The 23,131-nt window shown below is 40.9% G+C and overlaps 3 protein-coding genes across 5 annotated transcripts; all 3 read left to right on the forward strand.

The window, feature by feature from the left end:
• Window positions 1-21: 21 nt before the first annotated feature.
• prpf6 (PRP6 pre-mRNA processing factor 6 homolog (S. cerevisiae)) lies at window positions 22-10,314 on the forward strand. The gene is made up of 21 exons (XM_088291727.1): window positions 22-254; window positions 1,445-1,607; window positions 1,699-1,817; window positions 1,891-1,969; window positions 2,081-2,257; window positions 2,415-2,543; window positions 3,723-3,817; window positions 3,917-4,073; window positions 4,691-4,853; window positions 4,943-5,061; window positions 5,146-5,364; window positions 5,651-5,773; window positions 6,099-6,220; window positions 6,307-6,445; window positions 6,954-7,073; window positions 7,682-7,858; window positions 7,927-8,060; window positions 8,151-8,242; window positions 8,326-8,440; window positions 8,520-8,646; window positions 9,511-10,314. Exons 1-21 carry the CDS (start codon window positions 67-69, stop codon window positions 9,661-9,663), a joined length of 2,910 nt encoding a protein of 969 aa, XP_088147853.1. The 5' UTR covers window positions 22-66; the 3' UTR covers window positions 9,664-10,314.
• A 51-nt stretch (window positions 10,315-10,365) lies between these two features.
• Window positions 10,366-13,056, forward strand: LOC148340636 (uncharacterized). 3 transcript variants are annotated; one of them, XM_088291729.1, is made up of 5 exons: window positions 10,366-10,667; window positions 11,907-12,041; window positions 12,113-12,166; window positions 12,344-12,445; window positions 12,656-13,056. In XM_088291729.1, exons 1-5 carry the CDS (start codon window positions 10,665-10,667, stop codon window positions 12,788-12,790), a joined length of 429 nt encoding a protein of 142 aa, XP_088147855.1. In that variant the 5' UTR covers window positions 10,366-10,664; the 3' UTR covers window positions 12,791-13,056. The 3 variants fall into 3 exon arrangements, 2 of the variants coding, with proteins under 2 accessions (XP_088147855.1, XP_088147854.1); XM_088291728.1 differs by having other exon boundaries at window positions 10,393-10,667; window positions 12,302-12,445; XR_015842590.1 differs by lacking the exon at window positions 10,366-10,667 and adding an exon at window positions 11,274-11,398 and having other exon boundaries at window positions 12,302-12,445.
• Window positions 13,057-13,282: 226 nt separating this feature from the next.
• Window positions 13,283-17,168, forward strand: aar2 (AAR2 splicing factor). The gene is made up of 3 exons (XM_088291038.1): window positions 13,283-14,293; window positions 15,290-15,519; window positions 16,513-17,168. The coding sequence occupies exons 1-3, from the start codon at window positions 13,528-13,530 to the stop codon at window positions 16,678-16,680; spliced, it is 1,164 nt and encodes a 387-aa protein (XP_088147164.1). The 5' UTR covers window positions 13,283-13,527; the 3' UTR covers window positions 16,681-17,168.
• The last annotated feature ends 5,963 nt before the right edge of the window (window positions 17,169-23,131 follow it).

Consider the following 23,131-nt stretch of genomic DNA (forward strand, 5'->3'; position numbering starts at 1 on the left):
CGGAAGTGGTCGTATTGTTTTTCCGGTGTTGCGCCGCTACGTCGTCTTGTTGTGTGTGTCGTAAAGATGTCCGCCACTGTGGCTAAACAGCCGTCTAAAAATGTCCCAAAAACCAACGCCGGAGCCACCGGAGCAGCGGGGGCAACCGGTGTGCCGCCAGTTATTCCTCTTGCCTCCCCGCTGATGGGGAAAAAGAAGAAACCCTTCTTAGGGATGCCCGCCCCGCTGGGCTACGTTCCCGGTTTGGGCAGAGGGTAAGCTAACTTTTTAGCCAGCTTGCCATCTATACACATGTCCATTCATTAAATTTGTTGTCAACACTTTTCCATTTACCTTTTCCACATTGTGGATTTATTATGTGGTAGTTTGTGGATATTCTGAAATAAAATAAGAGTACATGATTCTGTTCTCACGTTTGTCGAAACATGACGATGAAGTTGATTTTGGTGTGCTTGTAAAAATTCGGAGATTAATTGACTTAAACTAGAGCATTATTTACGGTCATAATTTTTTTAAAGACGATTCCAGCGGTGTAACTATCATCTTTTTCCGTGACGCTTACTAAGAAAGATGAGATTTAAGTTTTTTTTTGTTGAATACAAGATACAAACATTCATAACTTTTTTAATCTTTATTTTATGATCCAAATATTGTTAGCATTGAAATTATTTCTCCACAATGGAAGGGACAACATACAATAAAGAAAGAAAGGAATAACATTTATCAATATTGAACTTAAAATTATTTTAGAACCCAGGTTTACGAATAAATTGTAAAATAATGAAGAGGCGAACTGAGTTTATAGATGGCGGTCAGGTGGTGTGGCTTAATTTTGCAGTGAAATATGATTAGAAAGAATGAATTAAGAGTTAAGAATGAAGAGATGAATCATATGTTGCTAGAGTACACAATATGGAGTACATTAAACAGTTAAGAGGCATTTGTATTTGATGCAGTCCATGAACTTTACATTAGAAGCGATGGAAAATTTGAGCCATCATGGTGGATCAGAGTAAAATCCCAAGGCACCTGGTATGTGGTGCGTTCAAAAAATGTGCCAGTGGATCCAGACATATGGCAGTGAAATAGGAAAAATATAATACAAATGTGCTTCTAGATTTGAAAATAGACTTACACACATTAAAGTTTTTCATGTGGGAATTGTCAACTAAAAATCTGGGGAATGTGGTCCAAGTCTTATAATAGGTGTACTTGCGCACAGTAAATTTCAAAATCGTTATTGACACTACGATACGTGTTCTTCCGTAACGATTCATTGTAGTTGTCTCAAAGGGCTTCACAAACCCACAGTTGACAGAGATTAGCGACATTAAACTAATATGTTTACTCTACTTGTAAAAATATCTTCCTTGTGAAAAACAACATGAAAGTCTTAAAGGTGTTTTAGTGCAGTATTACATTTACCCTGATTGTTTTTCTTCAGGGCTACTGGTTTCACTACCCGATCTGATATCGGTCCAGCTCGTGATGCCAACGATCCAGTAGATGACCGACATGCACCCCCAGGGAAGAGAACGGTTGGGGACCAAATGAAGAAGAGCCAGGATGATGACGACGAAGATCTAAATGACACTAATTATGACGAGGTGCCTTGTTGGATTAATTTTGAGATCATCCACTCCTTTTGTTTCTTCTTCTTGGTTTAATTGAAAATATCTAACCCCAAATTTCCTCCAGTTTAACGGCTATGCGGGGAGCTTGTTCTCCAGTGGCCCTTACGAGAAGGATGATGAAGAAGCAGATGCTATATATGCGGCATTGGATAAAAGGATGGATGAAAGACGCAAAGAAAGAAGGTTGATTGAAAAGTGCAAATTATTTCAGAATCTGACAAATTAACATTGATCATCCTTTTGTTTTTTTTTTAAGGGAGCTGAGAGAAAAAGAAGAGATCGAGAAATATCGTATGGAGCGACCCAAAATTCAGCAGCAGTTTTCAGATTTAAAGGTACAGATTAGAACCACACTACAAATGTTTTCATCTTTGCAGTTTGCTTATTTTGTCCTCTTCGTACGACATCATTTTTTTTTTTACTGTTCTCTGTTCTTCTCCACACAGAGGAAATTGGCAGAAGTCTCAGAGGAGGAGTGGCTTAGCATTCCTGAAGTGGGAGACGCCAGGAATAAGCGCCAGAGAAACCCACGCTATGAGAAACTCACTCCTGTCCCAGATAGCTTTTTCTCCAAGCACCTTCAAACGGGAGAGAACCACACCAGTGTGGACCCTCTGCAAGGGGTTAGTATACATGAAAATACATTATCAATGTGAATGGAAAATGTGGGTTCTGTTTTATGCCTTGGAAATCGCAGGGGAAGTATAGCGAATCCTTGTTAATTTGTCTAGCCATGTAGGGACCCCCCACTCGACTGTCATTGTCTTTTCTCTCCACTAGCTGGGCGGTCTTAACACACCGTACCCTGGAAGCATGACGCCAGGCCTGATGACGCCGGGGACGGGAGACCTTGACATGAGGAAAATTGGTCAGGCCAGGAACACACTCATGGATATGAGACTCAGTCAGGTAATTATTTGGGCTCAACTGTTACAGATTTTGTCAGGCTGATTCTGATATTCGTCAGAAAACCAACCCCAATAACAATGAGAGATTAATTAGCTGAATAATTTGAAAAATGAAATGATGAAAATAATTTCTCTTTTGGTCTGACTCTTGTGAACCAAAATAAAAATCAGTTGTCAAAACTTGTCATCATTAAATACTGTGCATGTAGACTGAACTGAAGCCGATCATTTTCACTCTCTCTCTCTTTTTTTTTTTTTTTTTTAACTTTCCTGTAAACACGGAATCGTCTTAGGAACTTTCTCTCGGTGGCACCTTGTGGCTGTTATACGCCTTGGATTTAAGAACATGAGTGACATATAGTTCTCCATCTCCGCTTGTTGATGTTGATGGTAGCAAAGATTTTGCCAAGAAAGCAATACCATGGTCAGCAGCTCCTGCAGCACGTCCGTAACACGATAAAACAGGTCAACAGCAAATATTAATCAGAGATGTGTCCCTGAACATATTTTGGACTCTAATTTAATCAATGTCCTTGTTTTTTTTTTAGCACATCTGGTTTTGAGGTATTTTCCATGTTTATATTTAAAGTTTGGCCTGTATAAACTTGCATAGTACACATTTTATCATGCTATGATGTTTCAGAAAAATAATTCCTCTTATTATTTTGTTACTCTTATTTTATTGTTATTATATTTTTTCATGTAAACCTGATGTGCTAGAGAAAAAAAACAATGGCAGATTTGCAATCAATGGAAAAATCATTCAGAGGAGTTGACTTGCATCTCAGATTTTAAAAAGATTGAGCAAAAATGTTTTGGCCCGTGTAATCCATCAGTTTTGTAAATGTTGGCAATGGTCGCAAACGACCACATGGGAATTGGTACAACAATGGCATCAGCACTCTATATATTGGAAAAATGGAGCAAGGACATCATTCTGCGCAACACTGACATTTAACAGCGTGAGGAACTATTTCTGATGAACCAATTAGACCTCCATGCACATTTTGTTGTTTAATAATGTAAAATCAATTTTTATTCAATTTATCGATGAGATATTCAGTAGAAATGAAACCGATTATTTGATAGCTGCAACCCTAATTAGCACTGTTAACAATAGACGCTGTAGGATACAGTCATCTCATTGAATGAAATGTCTTGCCTTTTTCCCTTTCACCAGGTGTCCGACTCAGTCAGCGGTCAGACGGTGGTGGATCCGAAAGGCTACCTGACGGACCTCAACTCGATGATCCCGACACATGGGGGAGACATCAGGTAAAGGCCCCACGCCACACCAAAGTTTCAAAGGATTTGGTTGCGCACAATGCATTTGATGAATTCCTCATGGCTGTGTTTTTGCCCTATATTGTCCAGTGACATTAAAAAAGCTCGTCTGCTGCTGAAATCCGTGAGGGAGACAAATCCTCATCACCCGCCTGCCTGGATTGCCTCGGCCAGGCTGGAAGAAGTGACTGGGAAACTGCAGGTGGCTCGGAACCTCATCATGAAAGGCACAGAGATGTGTCCCAAGGTAAAGGAGAAAGAGTCTGAATGTATGAACATACACACAAGAGTGCGTGTGTTTGTGTGTGTATTTTGGGGGTTTGGTTTGTTTATTTTGTTAGTGTAACCTGTATGTGTGTGGGGGGTGTGGGTGTGTGTGTGTGAAATTTGTATTTTTTTCTTTTGTGTGTATTTGTGTTTTTTAAGATAAATGTGTGTGTTTGGTTTTTGTTAAACCTGGGTTTGTATTTGTATGTTTTTTGTGTAAAGGGGTTGGTAGTGCAATTATTGTTTGCATGTTAGTTTGTGTGTGGAAGTGTGTGTTTGTTTGGATAGTTAGAACAGAGTGTGTATGTTTTTTATGTGTTATTTTTTTTCCTTTGTTTTTTAAATGTGTTTGTTTATTGTTTGTGTATGTTTCTTTGTGGATGTATATTCTTGCAAGTGTGTTGTCAAAATCCCAAAACTTTGCCACTCGCTTCAGCTGGTTTAAGGATGTGTAGTCGATTGCCTTCCTATTGGTTGACGTTGGCTAATGTCCAAAGTCATAGATGATTTTGAGTCACATTTACCAGCTATTGCCTTTGCCTATAAAGACTTAGCTTGCCCTTCAGGAAAGCAGTGATTGTTGTCTGTGGCCAACAGAGCGAGGATGTGTGGCTGGAGGCAGCCAGACTCCAGCCCGGTGACACGGCCAAAGCTGTTGTAGCTCAAGCTGTACGGCACATGCCGCAGTCGGTCCGAATCTACATCAGAGCTGCTGAGCTGGAAACGGACGTCAGAGCCAAGAAAAGAGTCCTCAGGAAGGGTAAGGCTCATGTTTAATGGAGCAACTTTAGTTTCTTGGGTATCTTTTTTTTGTTGTTGTTTTTTTAATAGTTGTTGATGTTCACGCAGCCCTGGAGAATGTGTCCAAGTCAGTCCGTCTGTGGAAGACAGCTGTTGAGCTGGAGGAGCCAGAAGACGCCAGAATCATGCTAAGCAGAGCAGTGGAGTGTTGCCCAACAAGTGTGGAGGTACTTGTCGCACCCATGCTGCCATTTGACTCTAATATAGAAAAGTCCCATCAGTGTTGTACCGTTTCTGCCCGTCATTTTCAGCTGTGGCTGGCTTTGGCTCGACTAGAGACGTATGAGAACGCCCGGCGTGTCCTGAACAAGGCCCGTGAGAACATCCCCACTGATCGCCACATTTGGATTACTGCCGCCAAATTGGAGGAAGCCAATGGCAACACACAGATGGTGGACAAGATCATTGAGCGAGCCATCACCTCGTTACGAGCCAACGGAGTGGAGATTAACAGAGAGCAGTGGATACAGGTGTGTTTGTGTTAATCCCAAAATATTTTGGTCTGGGGCAGGTTTTCCAATTTTGGCTTGAATAGTCAGGTTGTGGCAGGCAAGTTTGTTGGTGGTGCAGATGGTAGTTTAACAGTCAATTTAAGAATTTACCTTTAAAATGAATATGAATTGCTACGGGTGTTCATGCTAGATAGCGCGCCATAATTGTACAACAGATGGCAGTGAAAAGACCATGAGACATTTGTGCTCAAATAAGATGAATGTACTATAGATGGCCCCCTTGATGTGTCATCTTTCCTGGTAGGATGCAGAGGAGTGCGACAAAGCTGGCAGCGTGGCCACCTGCCAGGCCATAATCAGAGCAGTCATCGGGATAGGCATTGAAGAAGAAGACCGCAAGCACACCTGGATGGAGGACTCTGATAGCGTGCGTATATACAGTTGTGATAACAAATTTGGCATATTCTGTAAGAATATGCCAAATTTGTACCATTATAAGAACACACACACTCACACGATCATGCAAATCGCATTCTTTATTTTTAATGTGGTACACATTAAACTATTAAACATTTCAGAATATCACAAAGTAGTGAGATGTTATCAGTCGTTTTCCTCAAAACTAACTATTTAAATTCCAGGGTGTATATAAATTTATTGTCACCGCTTTAAGTTAAACATGAGGTACTGTATGTTTAGACACTGACATCCGCGAGGTTCCTTTAGTTCTCATATTTTGTTTTGTGTTTCAGTGTGTGGCCCACGGAGCATTGGAGTGTGCCAGGGCCATCTATGCTCATGCTCTGCAGGTGTTCCCCAGTAAGAAAAGTGTTTGGCTTCGAGCTGCCTACTTTGAAAAGAACAATGGAACCAGGTAAACAATAGCTCCCTCCAAAAGGGACCTTAGCTATTTGCTGATGTGGTTCATGTTGCATTTTGTTTCCTGCATGTATCTGTCAGGGAGTCTTTAGAGACCCTGCTCCAGAAAGCTGTTGCTCACTGTCCAAAGGCGGAGGTACTCTGGCTCATGGGAGCCAAATCCAAGTGGCTCGCTGAAGACGTGCCTGCCGCCAGAAGCATCCTTGCTCTGGCCTTTCAGGTGAGAGTGAGAGAGAGTAGTCTCTAATCTGAAGAAAGCTGAACCACACAGGCCTATGTCATCACCTTTTACACTGTAAAAGATGAAAGGACGCAATAAAGCAAAGACATTCACATTGTGTTCACATAAACTTTAATTGAAGTTTGATTCATATGCAAAATGCTGTTTATCGAGCTCAACATAAATGAGTAAAAATCTATATCTATTTCTCCAACATGCAATTTTCCAATTTTCTTCCCCCGTCGTTTGGATTTGATTCTGGATTTTAAATTTGGATTGATGTGTAGTGATGCTTGCAACATAAAATTTGACATTTTTGTGTGTGCATGCGACAAATCTAATTTTCAAGAGTATATTTGTAGTACAAGTACTTCAGGCTGCAGAAATTTTTTGTCCGGATAGCAAAGTAAGGCTTTTCTAACACATCTGTTGGTGTGTCCTCATTTATGCTGAGCATTGTATGTTATCCAATGAAATCTATTTTACTCCAATACACACGCTTCCACAGGCTAACCCCAACAGTGAAGAGATCTGGCTGGCTGCTGTCAAGTTGGAGTCTGAGAATAACGAGTACGAGAGAGCCCGTCGGCTGCTCGCCAAAGCTCGGAGTAGCGCCCCCACGGCTCGAGTGAGTTCTCCCTTCCCACTTCCCTCTCTTTAGGGATCTTCAAATTTTCCAACTCGGAGCTTCCCTGTCTATCCCCCAGTATTTTTAGTGTTACAGTCCTAAACCTGTTTAACTCGTCTGTGGATACTAGGTTGTCGTTTAATTGCAAAGTACACTAACCTTTAAAATTGCATGTTTACAATCTTTCCATTGGCTTCTGAGCCATCATCATGTTGCCTTCAGTTGCAGCGTCAAGTGTCATTCTCCACTTTAAAAGTCATGTTTTTGATATCTTCCAGTAATGTCTTGTGCCTCAAGTTTGGGCTTGCTAGATTCTCAAATCTCAGCTTGTGTTAACGGATGCTGACAGCGGTGCACTTCACTTTTACTCTTAGGTGATCTGAGAATTTTATTGTTTGCTGACAGATAACGTCTGGCAGGTCTTCGTTGTCTTTTGACTATGCTTGATAGCTCCAACAGAAAAGTTGTCTGGGTATGGAAATAAAAAGGCACTTAAGATGCGCACTCAGAAACTGTCAGTCAGTTCACTGCAGGCATATAAACTTTGTGGTAAAAATGAGTCCCAAGTTGTAAAATTTTCAGTCTCAAATGGGTTGTTGTCTTGAAAGGTTTTCATGAAGTCCGTCAAGTTGGAGTGGGTGTTAGGGAACATTGAAGCCGCTCAGGAGCTGTGCACAGAAGCCTTGAAACACTATGAGGACTTTCCCAAACTCTGGATGATGAGAGGCCAGATTGAAGAGCAATGTGACAACATGGATAAAGCCAGAGAAGCCTACAACCAAGGGGTGAGCGACTGGTTAAAATGCTTTCATTTTGACCTTTTAAGTGGCTAACGACCCATATTTTCATGCAGTTAAAAAAGTGTCCCAACTCAGTGGCCCTGTGGCTGCTGACATCGCGGCTGGAAGAGCGGGTGGGGCAGCTGACCAGAGCCAGAGCCATACTGGAAAAGGCGCGCCTCAAGAACCCGCAGAGTCCCGAGTTGTGGTGAGGAAACGCACACTACAGAAAACAGAGAAACTTGAACAAACGAAAGGCTGTGGTCATTGGACTTATCACTTGCCTTCTGGTAACCAGGTTGGAATCAGTCCGATTAGAATTCCGGTCAGGACTAAAGAACATTGCAAACACGCTGATGGCCAAAGCTCTGCAGGAATGTCCTAATTCAGGTGAGAGTATGACCAATGTAGGGGGAAAGCCATTCCTTTAATTTTATGTCAAGAATGAGTTCAAATTCTGCTTGTTGTTCAAGGCATCTTGTGGGCCGAGGCAGTGTTTTTGGAGGCCAGGCCTCAGAGGAAGACCAAGAGCGTGGATGCTTTGAAGAAGTGTGAACATGATCCACACGTGTTGCTTGCTGTCGCCAAGTATGATTGCATCTTTTGATATTTTCATTGAAAGAATTGTCATGAGATCCGGTTTCCCAATGCAAGTGTATAATCTCAGGTTGTTCTGGAGCGAGCGGAAGATCACCAAAGCCAGAGAGTGGTTCCTCCGCACAGTTAAGATAGAGCCTGACCTAGGAGATGCTTGGACTCTCTTCTACAAGTTTGAACTGCAGCACGGAACAGAAGTAAGATTCTTTTCTTCTGATATGGATGGCCTAAACCGGCTTTTCTGGAGTGTGTCTTGATGCAAAAACGTATTCTGCGTTTTAAATTCATTTCAAGGGGACTCAAGTGAACATTTTTCTTTGCAACAATATGTTCCATGTCCTCCTACTAGTTTAAACACAACCTTCTGATTTCTATTGCGTTTGTAAAATATGAATTAAGCAGCAACATTTTTACCCATCTCAGGGTGGCCATTTTGCCACTTAGTGTCAACTGAAAACGGGCTCAGCTTGCAAATGTCACATGACCAAAACCAGAAAACAGGTGAGCCGTGATTGGTCATTACCTGAGCACTTAAGCACTGTGATTTTTTTTCTTTTTCATTCATTGTCAGTCGACAGTAAGTGGCATAATGGCCACCCCTGAAATGCAGAAAAACGGGTGGATTTTGCTGTTTAATTTGAATATCACAAAGCAATATTAATCAAAATGCAATATTTAGACTATTAGACTCTTATTACTGTAAAACAATTTTTGACTTGACTTCCCCTTTAAGCCGATTTATCTGCCGAGTTTCAGCGATCTCAAGAGGGTGAAATATTTTCCAACACCAACCCCTGCTTTCGATTGAAATTGACTTCAAAGTCTCCTTGGGCTTGCATTGTGAATATTATATCCGTTTTTCTGGGTTTGGTACCATGGTGTTCACAATGCAAATGTCACTAATAAAATGAATATATCATACTGAGATATTTTGTAAATGAATCATCTTATTCACTGATTATTGGAACAATGGATTGCCAAATATCGGAATCGGCCTAAAAAAAATAAAATAATACATTTTTCTCAGGCCCCGAGCACTAATACCGACTGTCATCCATTAGGAACAGCAGGAAGAAGTGCGTAAGCGCTGTGAGAATGCCGAGCCTCGTCACGGCGAATTGTGGTGCGCTGAGTCCAAACACGTCCTGAATTGGCAGAAGAAGACAACAGAGATTCTTGCACAAGTTGCAAGCAAGATCAAAAATACGTTCTGAGACTGAGGAGCTGAACTCAACTCATGTAGCAAAACATCCGTCAAATCTCCTGGATGGGAACCATGATGGGTTGTCACAGCTCAGCTTTTTTGTTGTGTTTGTTCATTTGCAGCAGACAATGTGAATTGAATACCTCTGGCATTGTGACCAACTGTAAAATTAGGCTTTCATAACAAATTGAACATAGAAATTCAGCCTTTTGTCCCAGCTTGACTCTTTTTCTTTGACCGTGACTGCTTGATGACAAAATAACGATTGAGTTTGTCCATGTGTGCAGCTACTTCTTAAATATTGCAAGTGTTCCTGATTGTACATTCAATGAGTTTATGAATACAAGATCATGAGTGTTTGTTGTTTGTGTTGCAAGGTAACCTCTTTATGCAGTGGTGAAGCATTGAACACGGCACTCCAACACAGCAGTGTTGAAATGTTTGTACAGAAAAACACCCCCCATCCAAACCTTTAAATCCAGAGTGAGAGAGCAAAAAATTAAGAAATGTAATTTTTGGTGCCACCTTATTGCTTGGCTTGAGCTCAGAAGTTAGGCTCATTTTCCATTATTTTCTTTTTATCTCATCACTTGTCCTTTTGTAGTTTTCGTTTAGCATTTCGAAGTGTATTCAAAATACACTAATAAATTGTTGCACCACCTCCCCTTGCTGTTTTCCTAGTGCGCACAATTTGCGCTTCTTGCAACGAACGAAAGTGAAATGATGAGGACTGAATGATCGATTGCATTGTTTTCGTTGACTTGGCACATCCGCGCTTAGGTGAAGCCAAGAGGAAGCCATCCATGACGGGGAATGAAATTAGAGCTGCGGTGTCTTTGGCAATGGGAAGTGAGAATAACAGTCGCCTCTTTTTTGGCAGCTTTTGTGCTGCAAGAGAAGGATTTGATAGAACATATCCTGGCGAGTCCTACGCGGAGCCGACAGACTTGCTGTTGGCTCTTCAGATGGCAGTTTGCGCGTCTGAGGATCCGGCGGTAGAACATGATATAAATGGTGAGTGCGCTTTAAACTTGGTTTTGCGTCAACGCAGTAGGCGGTTACACATGTATATTTTGGAGTAGTAACCGTATCAAAGTTGAACTGCCGTTAAATATTCTCACGTTTAATTACTGCATTTAGGACTTTATAATATTCTGATGCGCCATCAACATTGCATATATGCATGAAGTTAGATGTGATATAGGTTACAATAAGATTACACATTCGTTTTTCTAGGAAATGTGAGTATTTTTTGTCAACCCCATGCCTCACTACCTTGAATAAAACACATTACAATATTACAATTCAAAACTTTTAATTTAATCAATTTCAGACAGCTCACACAAAATATAACTCAGGCACAATGTATGTTCTTTTATCATTTTCACGGAAAACCCTCTCATCATGAAGCCAAAAATAAAATATCTTCAGACACACTGAACAAATCCTACTCAATTTTAAATGCATTCAGGTAATCATTAAAATCCATAGTAATAATATTTGTGGTCAAAAAGAATGCCTTATGCTCATGAAAACGTGAATTTTCCTGAAAGAGGGGGATTCATTTTCAGTACCCACACATGCTAACATTCCATTCTGGCATTGAGTTCCAGTTTTTCACTTGGAAGGATGTGGCAACACCGAGTATGACAAAGGTGACAAGAGCCCAACACCCGGTCAATTAACGTTCCTGTTGGCCTACATGGCCAAATGAGAAAACCTGCGAGGTCTGTGCAACTCAATAGGTACATTACTCGTTGGGAAGGCTTTGTCTTGACAATTCCATGGACATTAACTTCCAGTCCTTTGTGGGTTAATTTTACTTTGGGCCAGACAGATTTAAGCTTTGATGTGCTGCCACGCTCACAGTGATAGGTGCGGCTGTCACGCGCTGAAAAATAATCGTTGATGTCGGTGCAGCTGCCTAGTGGTGGCTATGGTACCTTACATTTTAAAGTTTTAAAGTTGCATTACGTCTTGCAATCGAGGAAGAAAATGATGCTGAAGAAAATTGTTTCGAGTCTAACCAGTTAACCTCAATCATTACGTTAGGATGTGTTTCAATTTCAAATAGACACCAAGTCGAGTCCAGGTGACACCGAATTTGAACAATGAACCGGTGTGACACCTTAGACCGCTAATGTTATTTTATTACTCAGTGATGTGAATGCAACGCCAACATTCTGCTTTCACTTTTAATGCTGGTATATTTGCAGTTAATTTTCCCATTTTGTTCCTCTTTCTGTTTCAAAGTGTCAAACTGGAAAGCTACTTCACAGTGTCCTGACACTTCTCCTATTGGTCACCTCTTTTGGAAAGCGTCGATGTAACTATCAGGAAATACTGGGCTCATACAGCGGGGTCGTCTTGGTGGAGCTGCATAATCTGGTAATCAGACAAACTGGTCTCAACACATTTTTCAAGTCATCTGTCCAAACGTTTGTCTCGTTTGTTTGTAGAATTTGACAGATTCAAGGGATACATCCAAAGGGAGAGACAGATGTCCTGGAAAGGTAAAGGGTGGTAGGCTATGTTATGCACGGACAGGGCAGTGGACAATATTAACTTGAGTTTGGCTGTGTAATTTTACACATATTTGTATTGTCATTGATGCATGTGATAAACTCACGTTGTCATTATATAAATAGCAGGCTCATCACATCCTGCGCTCCATCTTTGTAATGACTCAGCGGACACGCTGTCAGCGAGCTGGCAATCGCCCCTGGGACCTGGATCGGCCCTTAGAGAACATGGAGCAACTCATTGGTATTAACTGCAGTCCTGGTTATCTGGTGAGATGCCAAGCACTTGGTTTGTTGATTTATTATAAAGATTTATTATTTCACATTACCAAAGCATTAAATAGCCAAACAAGGGGGCAAGGGTCAGACACTGGGGTTTACAAACATATTTTTTGGTTGTACACCTGAAAATAATAGTGTCAAAGTTGAATTATAGGTCATATTTTGCTGAATAATAACAGCTTTCCTCCATTGTTTCAGGGCAAGGCCGTTTCTTGTTCAGATGTCAAGAAAATTCAAGGAAAGAAGAGAAATAGGATCAGGTTAATTAAATCTATCAAAGCCCTTATAATTTGTTGGCAGAAACTTCTGAGTGTCTTCATGCACAGCACATAGACATCTGCTAGAGTGGAAACTGATGGTGATATGTCAGATGGGCCTCACCTCCCGCCCCCAACATTGGATATAATCTAAATTTGTGAATAAATGTATGTATAGTATATTAGGTGACTGTAAGTACAATCAAAACGTAATGTCATGGCTGTGAATATGTTTTTTTATTGTTAGCATTGATTTTGATGAATAATAGCTGTCTCTTCTTGTAACATTGTATTTGTGAGCATCATTCTTGTGCAATACTGTGTAGGTGTTTTGAGCCAAATGTGTCAATTAAAAAAAATATATATCGATTTTAATAGAATTGTCTTGAAACTATGAATCCGTCACTAGTTGGTTACAAGAGCAATTCCAGGAGTAAAACTGTTTCTTAATACAATCGTAATAGCTTCTCATAGGTATTTTTTGTTTCATTTGTAGCGTTGTTGTAGGAACCTTTTGAAAAAAACAATTGTTCCAGCCCGGGGTCAAATTACAGTAGGACATGCCCGTTGCTGCTTCCTACCGAGTGGAAACATCACTCGTTAGACACAGCTAGTTCATGTTGGAACGGTGAACAAAACTCATGAGCAACCTATTATAATTACTATTTCCGCGATTTACATCTTGCTATAAAGTCGCATTTTAGGACACATTAAAGAAATCCATTAAGAAACTGTAAATCCTAGTACTCGCTGATATTCAAATGCTGGGAAATAGGCTTGTGTAAAGTTTTTAGCTGAATTTAGATTCCAAAAATGGCGAGCAGTAGTAGTGTAGACATGGATCCCGATGTTGCTCGGAGGCTGTTTGAGGAGGGGGCCACCCTAGTACTACTGGGCGTCCCTCAAGGCACAGAGTTTGGCATTGACTGCAAGAGTTGGAAGGTTGGTCCTCGCTTTCGTGGTGTTAAGATGATCCCACCAGGGCTACACTTTCTCAACTACTGCTCTGTCAATCCGCCAAGCTGTGGAGGAGAAGTTGGCCCAAAGACCGGCATGTTTCTCAGTCTCAAACCCAGAGACATCCTGCTGGCTAACTGGAACCACAAAGAAGAGGATCTGGACTTCTCTGCCTCCCAGAATGAGGAAGAAGTAAGCAGAATCAGAGCAAACTTGCATGATCTGGACCCATACCTCGGAGCTTATCCCTATGAGGTGATGAGAAAGTGGGTGTCCCTCACAGACCGACTGAGTGAGGAGGTGGCCAACAAATTGCAGCCACTCTCCGGCCGGGTATGTGCTTTCAGCGACGTTGTTCCAGAGTCTGAGTTCCGACACACCAAGGACCGGGCTGAGCAGCCAAGGAACGACACGGCCTGCCAGACCATGAGGGAGGGACTGGACAGGCTTCCCAAAATGAAGCTGAGGGAGGGGACACAACTGCGCTTCTCTGTCATCCCAGAGAAGACTTACCCACCGGGGGCCACGCCCGCCCAGATCACACAGTGCAGCCTGGACTTCACCTATGCTCTGGAGACTCTGCTGGAGCAGAACCACCAGCAGAAGCCCCTCGACCTGCTAGGTGAATGTCATCATGGTTTATTACTACACACGACTCGGGTAGTATTTGTACTGTCTATATTTGGCATGGCAGGACTGAAATAATGAATGGAATAACTTGAATAATTCAGTTGCCTTTATGAAAAATAGTCAAAGAAATATCTCTGCATCGAAGTGTTACTGCGCACGAAGTAATGTTATTGCACTCTAGAGGTGCAATAATTAATAGATCGATAACTAGGCGATTATTAATTTCACAACTATTTCGATAATCCATTAATGGTCTAGAGACCGTTTTGCATAAAATGTTACAAATCTTCATAATTTCAGCCTCTCAGCCGTAAATATTTCAGTAGTCCATGTAAGCAGATTGATTATCTTTGTTTTGAATAAAAATCAGACCTTTGCAAATTGATATTGCTTTCAATTTGGAAAACAATCATCAACATTTTTGTGTTACGAACCAGACCAATAACTGAATCATAAACAATTTTTGTCTGTATTTTTCCTGCACCGAAATAATGTCTGGCATTTTTAAATCTGATCCATGATATACCGTAATTAAAAAGATTAAATTAAAGAGAAGTCTATGAAAAGACTTGTTAATTGCGGCCCTACTTCTATCACGTCTTGGTGTTTTGAATCCATTGAGATTGTGTATTTCCGAAGAAAATAAAATGATTTTTTATGTGATGGGGGCTTTGTAAGGCAAATGATTAGCACTTCCGGTCTGCTTCGTATTTTGAGCTTTTTGATTAAAATGTCGGTTCCAGCCTTCCTGTCCAATATGCATGGCGCACCCTTCTCTTCCTGGGGGATTTTGCATGTTGTCCTAATATTTGAGTTGATACTGCGACGTTCCCCTCGTTCCAAAACCTAAGACTGTAAATTTACCTTTAATTATGAATTATGCTGTGGACAAGCAGTATAGAAAATTAGTGGTGGATGGAGAGACTTTCTAAAAATGTTGGCACTGCTATGAACAAAATTTGACCTGACAACAAAACTCCTTTCCTAGGTGAGCTGCAGTTTGCCTTTGTGTGCTTCTTGATCGGAAACGTGTACGAGGGTTTTGAGCACTGGAAAGGCCTTGTGAGCCTACTGTGTCGAGCGGAGGCGGCCATGCTGAAGCGGAAAGAGCTCTACCTGGGGCTCATCGGCGTGCTCTATCATCAGCTGGGAGAAATTCCTCCTGACTTCTTTGTGGACATTGTGTCTCAGGACAACTTCCTCACCTCAACACTGCAGGTACCAGCTTCGTGAGGCAAAACCCACCCAATGGTTTTATTTGACTCAAGTACAGTGAATGCTGGGCAAACCCCCCGGTTAATAGTTTAAACCAAAAATATAATCTCACAAAGTATGATTCCAAAGCAGCTCATTTTTAGCATTCTCCAAATAATGAAAACTTAGACATGTATTTCAGGTATTTGAGTTGCAAGCCTTACAGATCTTATGATTGTAATCTGTCTGTATTTGCCACAAGATGGCGGCAAATCAGCACTTTTATAAAAGCTCTGCTCCTCAACATAGTTTATGACCAAGATACCACAAGATGGTGCCGGAGCACAGTTTTTATGGAAATAGAGTGAATAGGAAAGTTTTTCAGCAAATAACGGAGGATAGTCGATTCCTAAAAAGATCAAAGATAATGTGAATTTGTGAATAGCAAATAATGAATATGTAAGACTCTGTTGGTGTAATCGTGAATAGCGAGCCTCATTTCGCTGGCCTTGAGATGAAATGTTTTATGTATTAAAATAAATATTAGTTTTATGTCACAATTTGCCAGATTTCCCCCCCCCCACACACAAATATATTCTGTAGGTCAACATTATTTTTACAAATTATTGACCAATTTAAAGTTTTTAAAATGGTTTGCTGTCTTTGATGATGCAATGTCATTGGTTGAAAAAAAACATATATATTTTTTTTTTTTTGGTCTCCTGAAAATGTATAATTTTGGAGGTACAAGAATTCTGCCCAATGCCAGCAATTTGCAATGCTAACCTGGCAGCAGACCAAAAAAAAAGAAAGCAATATAAAGTAAATACAAATACATATACTGTACGTACAATACATGATACAAACTGATGTACACAAAATAGGCATGAAACTTATACAAAACCAAAATGATGATGATGATACAGTCATAAGTAACGAACCAATAAAAAGTGGTGTGTTCATGTTGTTTTTCCCTATCCAGTCTAGAGAGTGACTTAGAGTTTTTTTTTACGGCAGGACTTCTTCCAGTTGGCCAGTGGGCCCGGAGTGGACGAAGCGCTTCGCAAGAGAGCAGAGAAGTTCAAAGCCCACCTGACCAAGAAGTTTTCCTGGGATTTCGATGCAGACTTGGAAGACTGTGCGCCTGTGGTAGTGGATCTTCCCGAGGGTTTTACGGTGGACTGACTTGAAGCTCGAGCTTCCGTGTCGGTAGCTGACCTTCACCAAGATGGCACTCCACATGTCCAAGTGACGCTGCAGGCTGATGTGGAATCTTATGTGTTGTCTCGTTCCTTTATCTTTCATCTTGTACACAACATTGGTGTTCGGTGGCGCATTACAGGTATTATCAGCACGCTTTTTAAGGTCACATAAGAAGCATGTTGTTGTTTTCTACCTTGCTTGCAACTTCCTGTCTATAGCTGTGTATTACAGACTTGGAATTTTCAAATAGTTATTCTTCCAATTTGCTGTCAATCTTGGAAGAAAAATAAATAATGAATAAATCAATCTTTGTCTTTAATTCCAGTTCAGTACTAACTACTGTAAGTAATGGTTAAACCATATGGGGAATAACGGAACATGTATCAAAAGATGTACATAAAACAATACAGCAGACTAATGTGATGGTAATGCATCTGTTCATTTAAACTTAAATAAATGGAAAACCATAATTTCAAGACAAAAGGAGCTCTTGCTTATTGATTCATGTAAACAAACCACACTTCCTGTTAGGATCTGGGAAATGGTTTGCAATTCATCGAAGTGTATTTTCTTTTTTCTGATGGACCAAGTTTTCTCCTGAACAAATTGTCATACCAGCCTCTGGCAGCAGATGGCGTAATTGGTCAAAAGTTTTTTTTTTTTTTAATTTAAATTGAGTGCTGCGCAGACTCTTTGCCTTCTTTAGTGCATTCAGAGTAAAATAGAAACATAAAATGTTGTTTTGTCGAACTACCGCATCAGTCTCTTCATGAGAAATGTGGCCCTGTATTGGTTTGCTTCAGTTTGCCTTGATTCTATGCAGTTTAATCAACATATGGGGTGTTTCACCATGGGTGTATAACATCAATCAATTATTCATCAACTTATGGCTTTTGAACACTGATGCGCTGGATCCACTTTTACGTTGTGCCCCGATGCAGAAGCAAGCATTCTTAATTGTTCAACGACCACGTGCTGCTCGACAGCTAAGGTAAGTCGCACATATTGACATATTTGAAGAAGCATATCTATTATATACAGGGGATAAGAAAAAAAAAGTCTACACACGCCTGTTCAAATGCTTGATTAACCCCAGCCGTTCTACTTGGCTTTTAATCGTCACTCTGAGAGCACAAGTCGGGGTCCACAGAGAGCTCGCGAATCAAAGGTATTGGTTATGGGCTGCAAAAAAACACAATTCCAAATGCAGCATTACAAAAAACTGGACAATCCCTCCAAAATTGATGAAAAGGCGAGAAGAAAACTGGTCGGGGCGTCTGGCGAGAGACTAACAGCAACTGTGAAGGAGCTCTGGGAATTTCTGGCAAGTATTGGCTACTTGGTTAATGTGACAACAATCACCTGTCTTCTTCATATGTCTGGGCTATTGGATTGGGGGCATGACGGAAGCCTTTTCTTTGAAAGAAAAACATCCAAGCCTGGGTAGATTTTACAAAACCATACTTGAAATCCCCCATGTGCATGAGGGAAAATCCATTATGGGTCGAATGAAACCAAGGTTATACTTCATGGCCATAATTCCCAACAGTATGTTTGTCACAAATAATGTTCATTACTCCTGCAACGTCATACTTTACAGCGAAGCTTGGTGGGGGGGGAGCATAAAGAAAAGGCGTTGTTTTTTGTTTTTTTTAAGATGGAACTGTGACCTTGGTCTACATTTTTTTAGATCACAAAAAGCTGGCATTTGATTTATATCCACTGCATGACTTTACATTTTGAACGATATTAGAACCGTATATTGTATTAGATGCTTTGCTACCATAAAAAGCCACGTATAAATATAAAGACTTGAGCGACTTTCATAACAACCTTTACTACTCTTTGTGCAATTTTACCTTCATAGTGTCATTAAATGCTCATTGAAAGTGGAATCTTTTCAAATGAAAAAGAGCATTATATTTTTCAAAACATTAAATGAGACTGCTGATTGTCAGAAGAAATAATTCCGGTACGGACTAAAGAACATTGCAAGCAAGCTGAGAAAGCTCTGCAGCAATTTCCTGATTCAGGTGAGAGTATGACGAATGTCGAAGGAAGCCAATCATTCAAAATGTACCTACGGTAGTCAGAGAGGAAAAAATAGATGGTTTATCAAGAAAAATGACATCCAAAGATGTTTTGTATTAAAGCAAGCTTAAAATAGGTTGTGTGACGTCGCCATGGCAGCTAACGTGCGCAGATGCGCTTGTTCCTTCTTGGTCAGCAGGGAGTAGAGCCGTGACGCAGCGTTCGTCAAAGACAAATCTGAATCGATATTAGTACCTGCGCTTCTTTTGTGTGCCTAATACTGTTAATCCAGAATATAAATTGATCGAGGAAAGATAGCTGCATAACTTGTGTTACTCAATATAATAACTGCTGGGTGCAAAGGAAGGCCCAGGCAACGACGTGATGTCACATCAATTTCTACAGTGCTGACCTGCAATCAAATTAACCAGGGCGGCATGCCAAATACATGACCAGACACAAATCAAGACCTCAAAATGGATTGACAGAGGTACCCTTTAATTTAACGTTAATTGAAACATTACGTGAAATAAATGAATATAGGATGACAAATAAGTGTTACACATTGAAGGATTTTCTCTGACTTTCTGTCCAATTGCTTCCTTTTATCACCTTTGTGTAATCAAGCGAGTTGATGACCAGCCTGTGCTTTGTCGTTATTCCCTCCTGGCGCAGCTCCAGTGAGGCTTCACATGTCTGACTCACATGATGTGAGGCAGGCACGTGGAGATTGTTGTTGTTGTTTGGTTCCCACCCCTCGCCCTCCGGGACATGAAAATGCAGCTTGGGCTTGGTCACATTTGGAAGTTTGCGACGCAGGCATGTGGACAAGAGTTGGTAGAGGTGCACAAAAAGCAGAGGGGGATGATGTTTGAAAATCTCACCTGGAAATGTCATACACTCGGGTTCTGTTTGAATGATCTGCTCAAGTGATTAGCGGCAGGAGCTGAAACCCAAGCGGTAGACTTTAGAGGCGTCTGCCGTTGTGATCATGTACAGCGAGCTTGCAAATGTATTTCCCCTGCGGACTCACTGACTGAGTGAACGCATTTAAGTGGCACAGGGAAGACAGTAAGGACATGCAATGCCGTGTTTCACTGATCTCATAAAATGTCTGCACTCGAGAGCTAAATCGTCCATGCGAGCTTAACTAAACATCGGGCAAGTCCTATTTTAATCAAGCTGGGTTTGGACAAGCCGCACGTCCTTTCCTGGCCCTCATTTCTCCTGGGCCACAGTCCATCAGATAGCTGTTGCTCTCCCAACACCTGCCCATCATATGACTGATCGCTAACTTCCATTTTTACTGACTGTTGTCTTTGGCAGTGACACCCTGAGACGAGCGTGAACTCTGGCAGACCTTGTCACAGCCGACAGGATTTGAATACCCGGCAAGCACCCAGATCCTCCTCTGCTCATGTTTACACCCTACCTCTATTATCTTCTCCAGGGTGAAGGGGTTGAGGTGACCACAGAGTGGCGCCCCCATGATGGACCCTGTTGCCAATAGATCCCTGAATGAAAAGTGCAACATAGTAAAAACCCTTCCATCGCGGGTACCAGGTTTGGCAGAATTTTGTTTGTACAGTAAATAACTCCATTTTGGTTCAAATTTTGTAATTCTACTACTCACCAGTAGATGGCGGACCACTTATTTGGTTTGTAACTGAAAGCAGGAGCGCGAAACAGGATGATTTTGGCACAGCCTAGTTTTTGTTGAAAATTATCCAATCTACTATAATCCTGCTTTTTATGCATACATCTTAATTATATAATAAACATTAGTTCAGAAAAAATGTGATTTGTTCATTGTAAGGTCACGGATTGGTACACTTACACAGATTTTGCAGAAATGTGTTTTCCATTCCATTTGCTCTCAATATATTTTACTGTCTGTGTTTCTATGTTTTTCTATTATTTTAAAGTGTGCTAAGACCTTTTAAAAAATAAATGCCGTAAATGTTATTAAAACATGTCTAGCTAACAATTAAATAGGGTATATCTCTCTATTGTGTGTTATTTCACTTATAGCCGGGGTGGTCTGGGAGGTGACCCAGTAATGGAGGGGGAATTACTGTTCAAATATATTTCATTATTATTAGATGAAGAGTAATGTGTAATATGAGACAAACGGTCCACAAAAGGACAAACTGCTAAACCCTGGCTGCCGAATATCCATCCATCCATCCACCATTTCCGACAGTACACCAAATTTTTTCAGTTGAGGGTCACAGGGTGCTGGGAGTCCATCCTCCTTGATGTCGAGTGGAGGGCAGACTCTACACACACACATTCTGGATTGGTCGCCAATCAGTCACAGGGCACGGGTCCTGAATAACGTTGCCTTTTTAGAAAGTCAGGACCTCACCCAGGGTAAAGAGGACTTGGGATCTAGTCTTTGCTTTTGTTGAGCTTTTAAATAATTCACACATGCTTGATGTATTATTCAGACATTTCTCCCTCATCGTCACTACTTTTGTCTACTGTTATTTACCCCTCTGCATCTTGTTAAAATATGTGCATTCCCGTTCCCTTTTGAGTTTTGAGTCCGCCATAAATCTTAACTAGACAATAATGAAAGTCTCTACAAGAAATGTGGAAAGAAAACAAATGCGTTATTCAAAGTCACCATCCATTTTTCCCTTTTCTACTGCATATCCTGGGGGATGGAAATCAGCGGTAGAGAGAATGCTTCTATTCCCAGTGTTTTCGTGTTTTGCTAGCTCATTTTCAATGGATTGGCTGTCGGACTTCAGGTTGCAAAGGTGGGAAAATAGCCTAGGTCAAACACACGGTGGGATTTGTTCCTTACTTCCCCGCTATAAAATGTCAAACCCTGAAATGATGGCCGTAGTGTTCCAACTTTGTACGCATTATTTACACTTTGCGAGCTCGTGTGTTTGATATGAGCATAGTGCGACCGATACAATAAGCATCTTGACATGCGTTCACTGCTAGATTGTTATTTTCCATCTGTTTGACCGGTCGCCGCTCGATCCAAAGTGGTCCAAAGCCTGGTGATTGGTGATTTTTTAACTGAAAGGCCAACAGGGTGTATTTGCTGACATATTAAACATTCATACAGTCACAAACACACACACACACAAAAAACTCAGCAAGTGAGTCCCACTGTTCCCACATTTGACTAACATAACAGTAAATCTACCTCTTCCTGTCTGCTTTTTATACTTTTATCCCCTCAAACACTCTTTCCCCATCGTATTCCACAGCGTCTTCTCATGCTGAGTTACGGGACCGTCATCCAAAGTAACAGCGGGAAGTTCTGATTTGATCTTTCTTCCCTTCTCCATCCTGCTTCCACTCCTAAATGGACCAAATATACCCCAGCTCTCTGGAGTTCATTGTTAATCATGAGCAGATCCCATAAGAACATTCATTCTCATCAAGGTGTGTTTACTATGGAGTACAAATCTTTAAATTAACATTTTCATGTCGTCATACTGGCCAGAAATCAAGGCCAAAACACCTTTCTGTACATGTGGCTGTGTGGTGGTACATGCTGTGGCTTGTCTTACTCAAACCAGGTGGCCCACAGGAAGCCATTTTTCTTCACTTCAACCACAGGGAATAGACACAGTCCTAGGATGCACACGGTAAATAGTTTGATGCAAAATAAGTGAGAGCAGATGCACTCAAAGATTTAGGAATATCTGACTAATTTGCTGGCGAAAGGTTTCATGAAGTTATAACTAAAGGGTGTACTGCATGTTCTCATTACAGACAAAGCTAGCTTGATATAAAGTGCAGTGGAACCTTTGAAGTCAAATGTTCCTGGGGTCAATCAATGAAGAAATCAACCAAAAAAGACGCCGCTAAAGTACAAGTACGGCAGTCACGCAAGCCCTCAGCTCAGCAAGCATCACAGGGCAAACTTGGCATGACTTTTGTTTTGGCGATGCCTTTTTGAAACTCTTCTTTCAAATATGGAGCAACCACAAGAAGCGGTGTTAAGGAGATCTAATCATAGAATAATATGATTGGATATTTTTGCCCGTCATTTTTTTAACATTCTTAGAAAACGAGAAAAAAACCCCCACAACAAATTCATAAAACAAGAAGTGTCAGTCTAGCCTTTTGCGAATCCACACAGACACAAAGAAAGACTATTTTTAGCAAGCACAATGGTATTTTTCAATTGATATTTTTTCAGTCTGTATGAGACATATATTTAGCTAGTATGGAAACACACTATGAAGCAATGCAATTAAAAAGACACACACAAAAAAAAAAGATTTTGAAACTCTAGCTAAAATTGACTTTCAATGGAAAAAGTATGATTCAAAATGATGTTGAAATTTCTGCAGCTGCTCAAGACAAACTTCAACTCTGTCACAAAACAGTTTCTGGTTTCTATGCGAGTAAATTTCCCATGGTTGAAAGT

This window comes from Idiotropiscis lumnitzeri, chromosome 3 (genome assembly GCF_059441095.1).
Source record: "Idiotropiscis lumnitzeri isolate Australia: NSW breed Sydney's pygmy pipehorse chromosome 3, RoL_Ilum_1.0, whole genome shotgun sequence".
Lineage (NCBI taxonomy): Eukaryota > Metazoa > Chordata > Actinopteri > Syngnathiformes > Syngnathidae > Idiotropiscis > Idiotropiscis lumnitzeri.

Excerpts from the sequence above, each read along its gene's own strand:
- prpf6 (XM_088291727.1), top strand. The coding sequence starts at position 67 with ATGTCCGCCACTGTGGCTAAACAGCCGTCTAAAAATGTCCCAAAAACC. Across the intron at positions 8,441-8,519 it reads GTGTTGCTTGCTGTCGCCAA|GTTGTTCTGGAGCGAGCGGA; the intron begins GTATGATTGCAT and ends GTATAATCTCAG. Across the intron at positions 8,647-9,510 it reads AACTGCAGCACGGAACAGAA|GAACAGCAGGAAGAAGTGCG; the intron begins GTAAGATTCTTT and ends GTCATCCATTAG.
- LOC148340636 (XM_088291728.1), top strand. Across the intron at positions 12,042-12,112 it reads TGGTGGAGCTGCATAATCTG|AATTTGACAGATTCAAGGGA; the intron begins GTAATCAGACAA and ends GTTTGTTTGTAG. Across the intron at positions 12,167-12,301 it reads GAGACAGATGTCCTGGAAAG|CAGGCTCATCACATCCTGCG; the intron begins GTAAAGGGTGGT and ends TTATATAAATAG.
- aar2 (XM_088291038.1), top strand. The coding sequence starts at position 13,528 with ATGGCGAGCAGTAGTAGTGTAGACATGGATCCCGATGTTGCTCGGAGG. Across the intron at positions 14,294-15,289 it reads GAAGCCCCTCGACCTGCTAG|GTGAGCTGCAGTTTGCCTTT; the intron begins GTGAATGTCATC and ends CTCCTTTCCTAG. Across the intron at positions 15,520-16,512 it reads TCCTCACCTCAACACTGCAG|GACTTCTTCCAGTTGGCCAG; the intron begins GTACCAGCTTCG and ends TTTTTACGGCAG.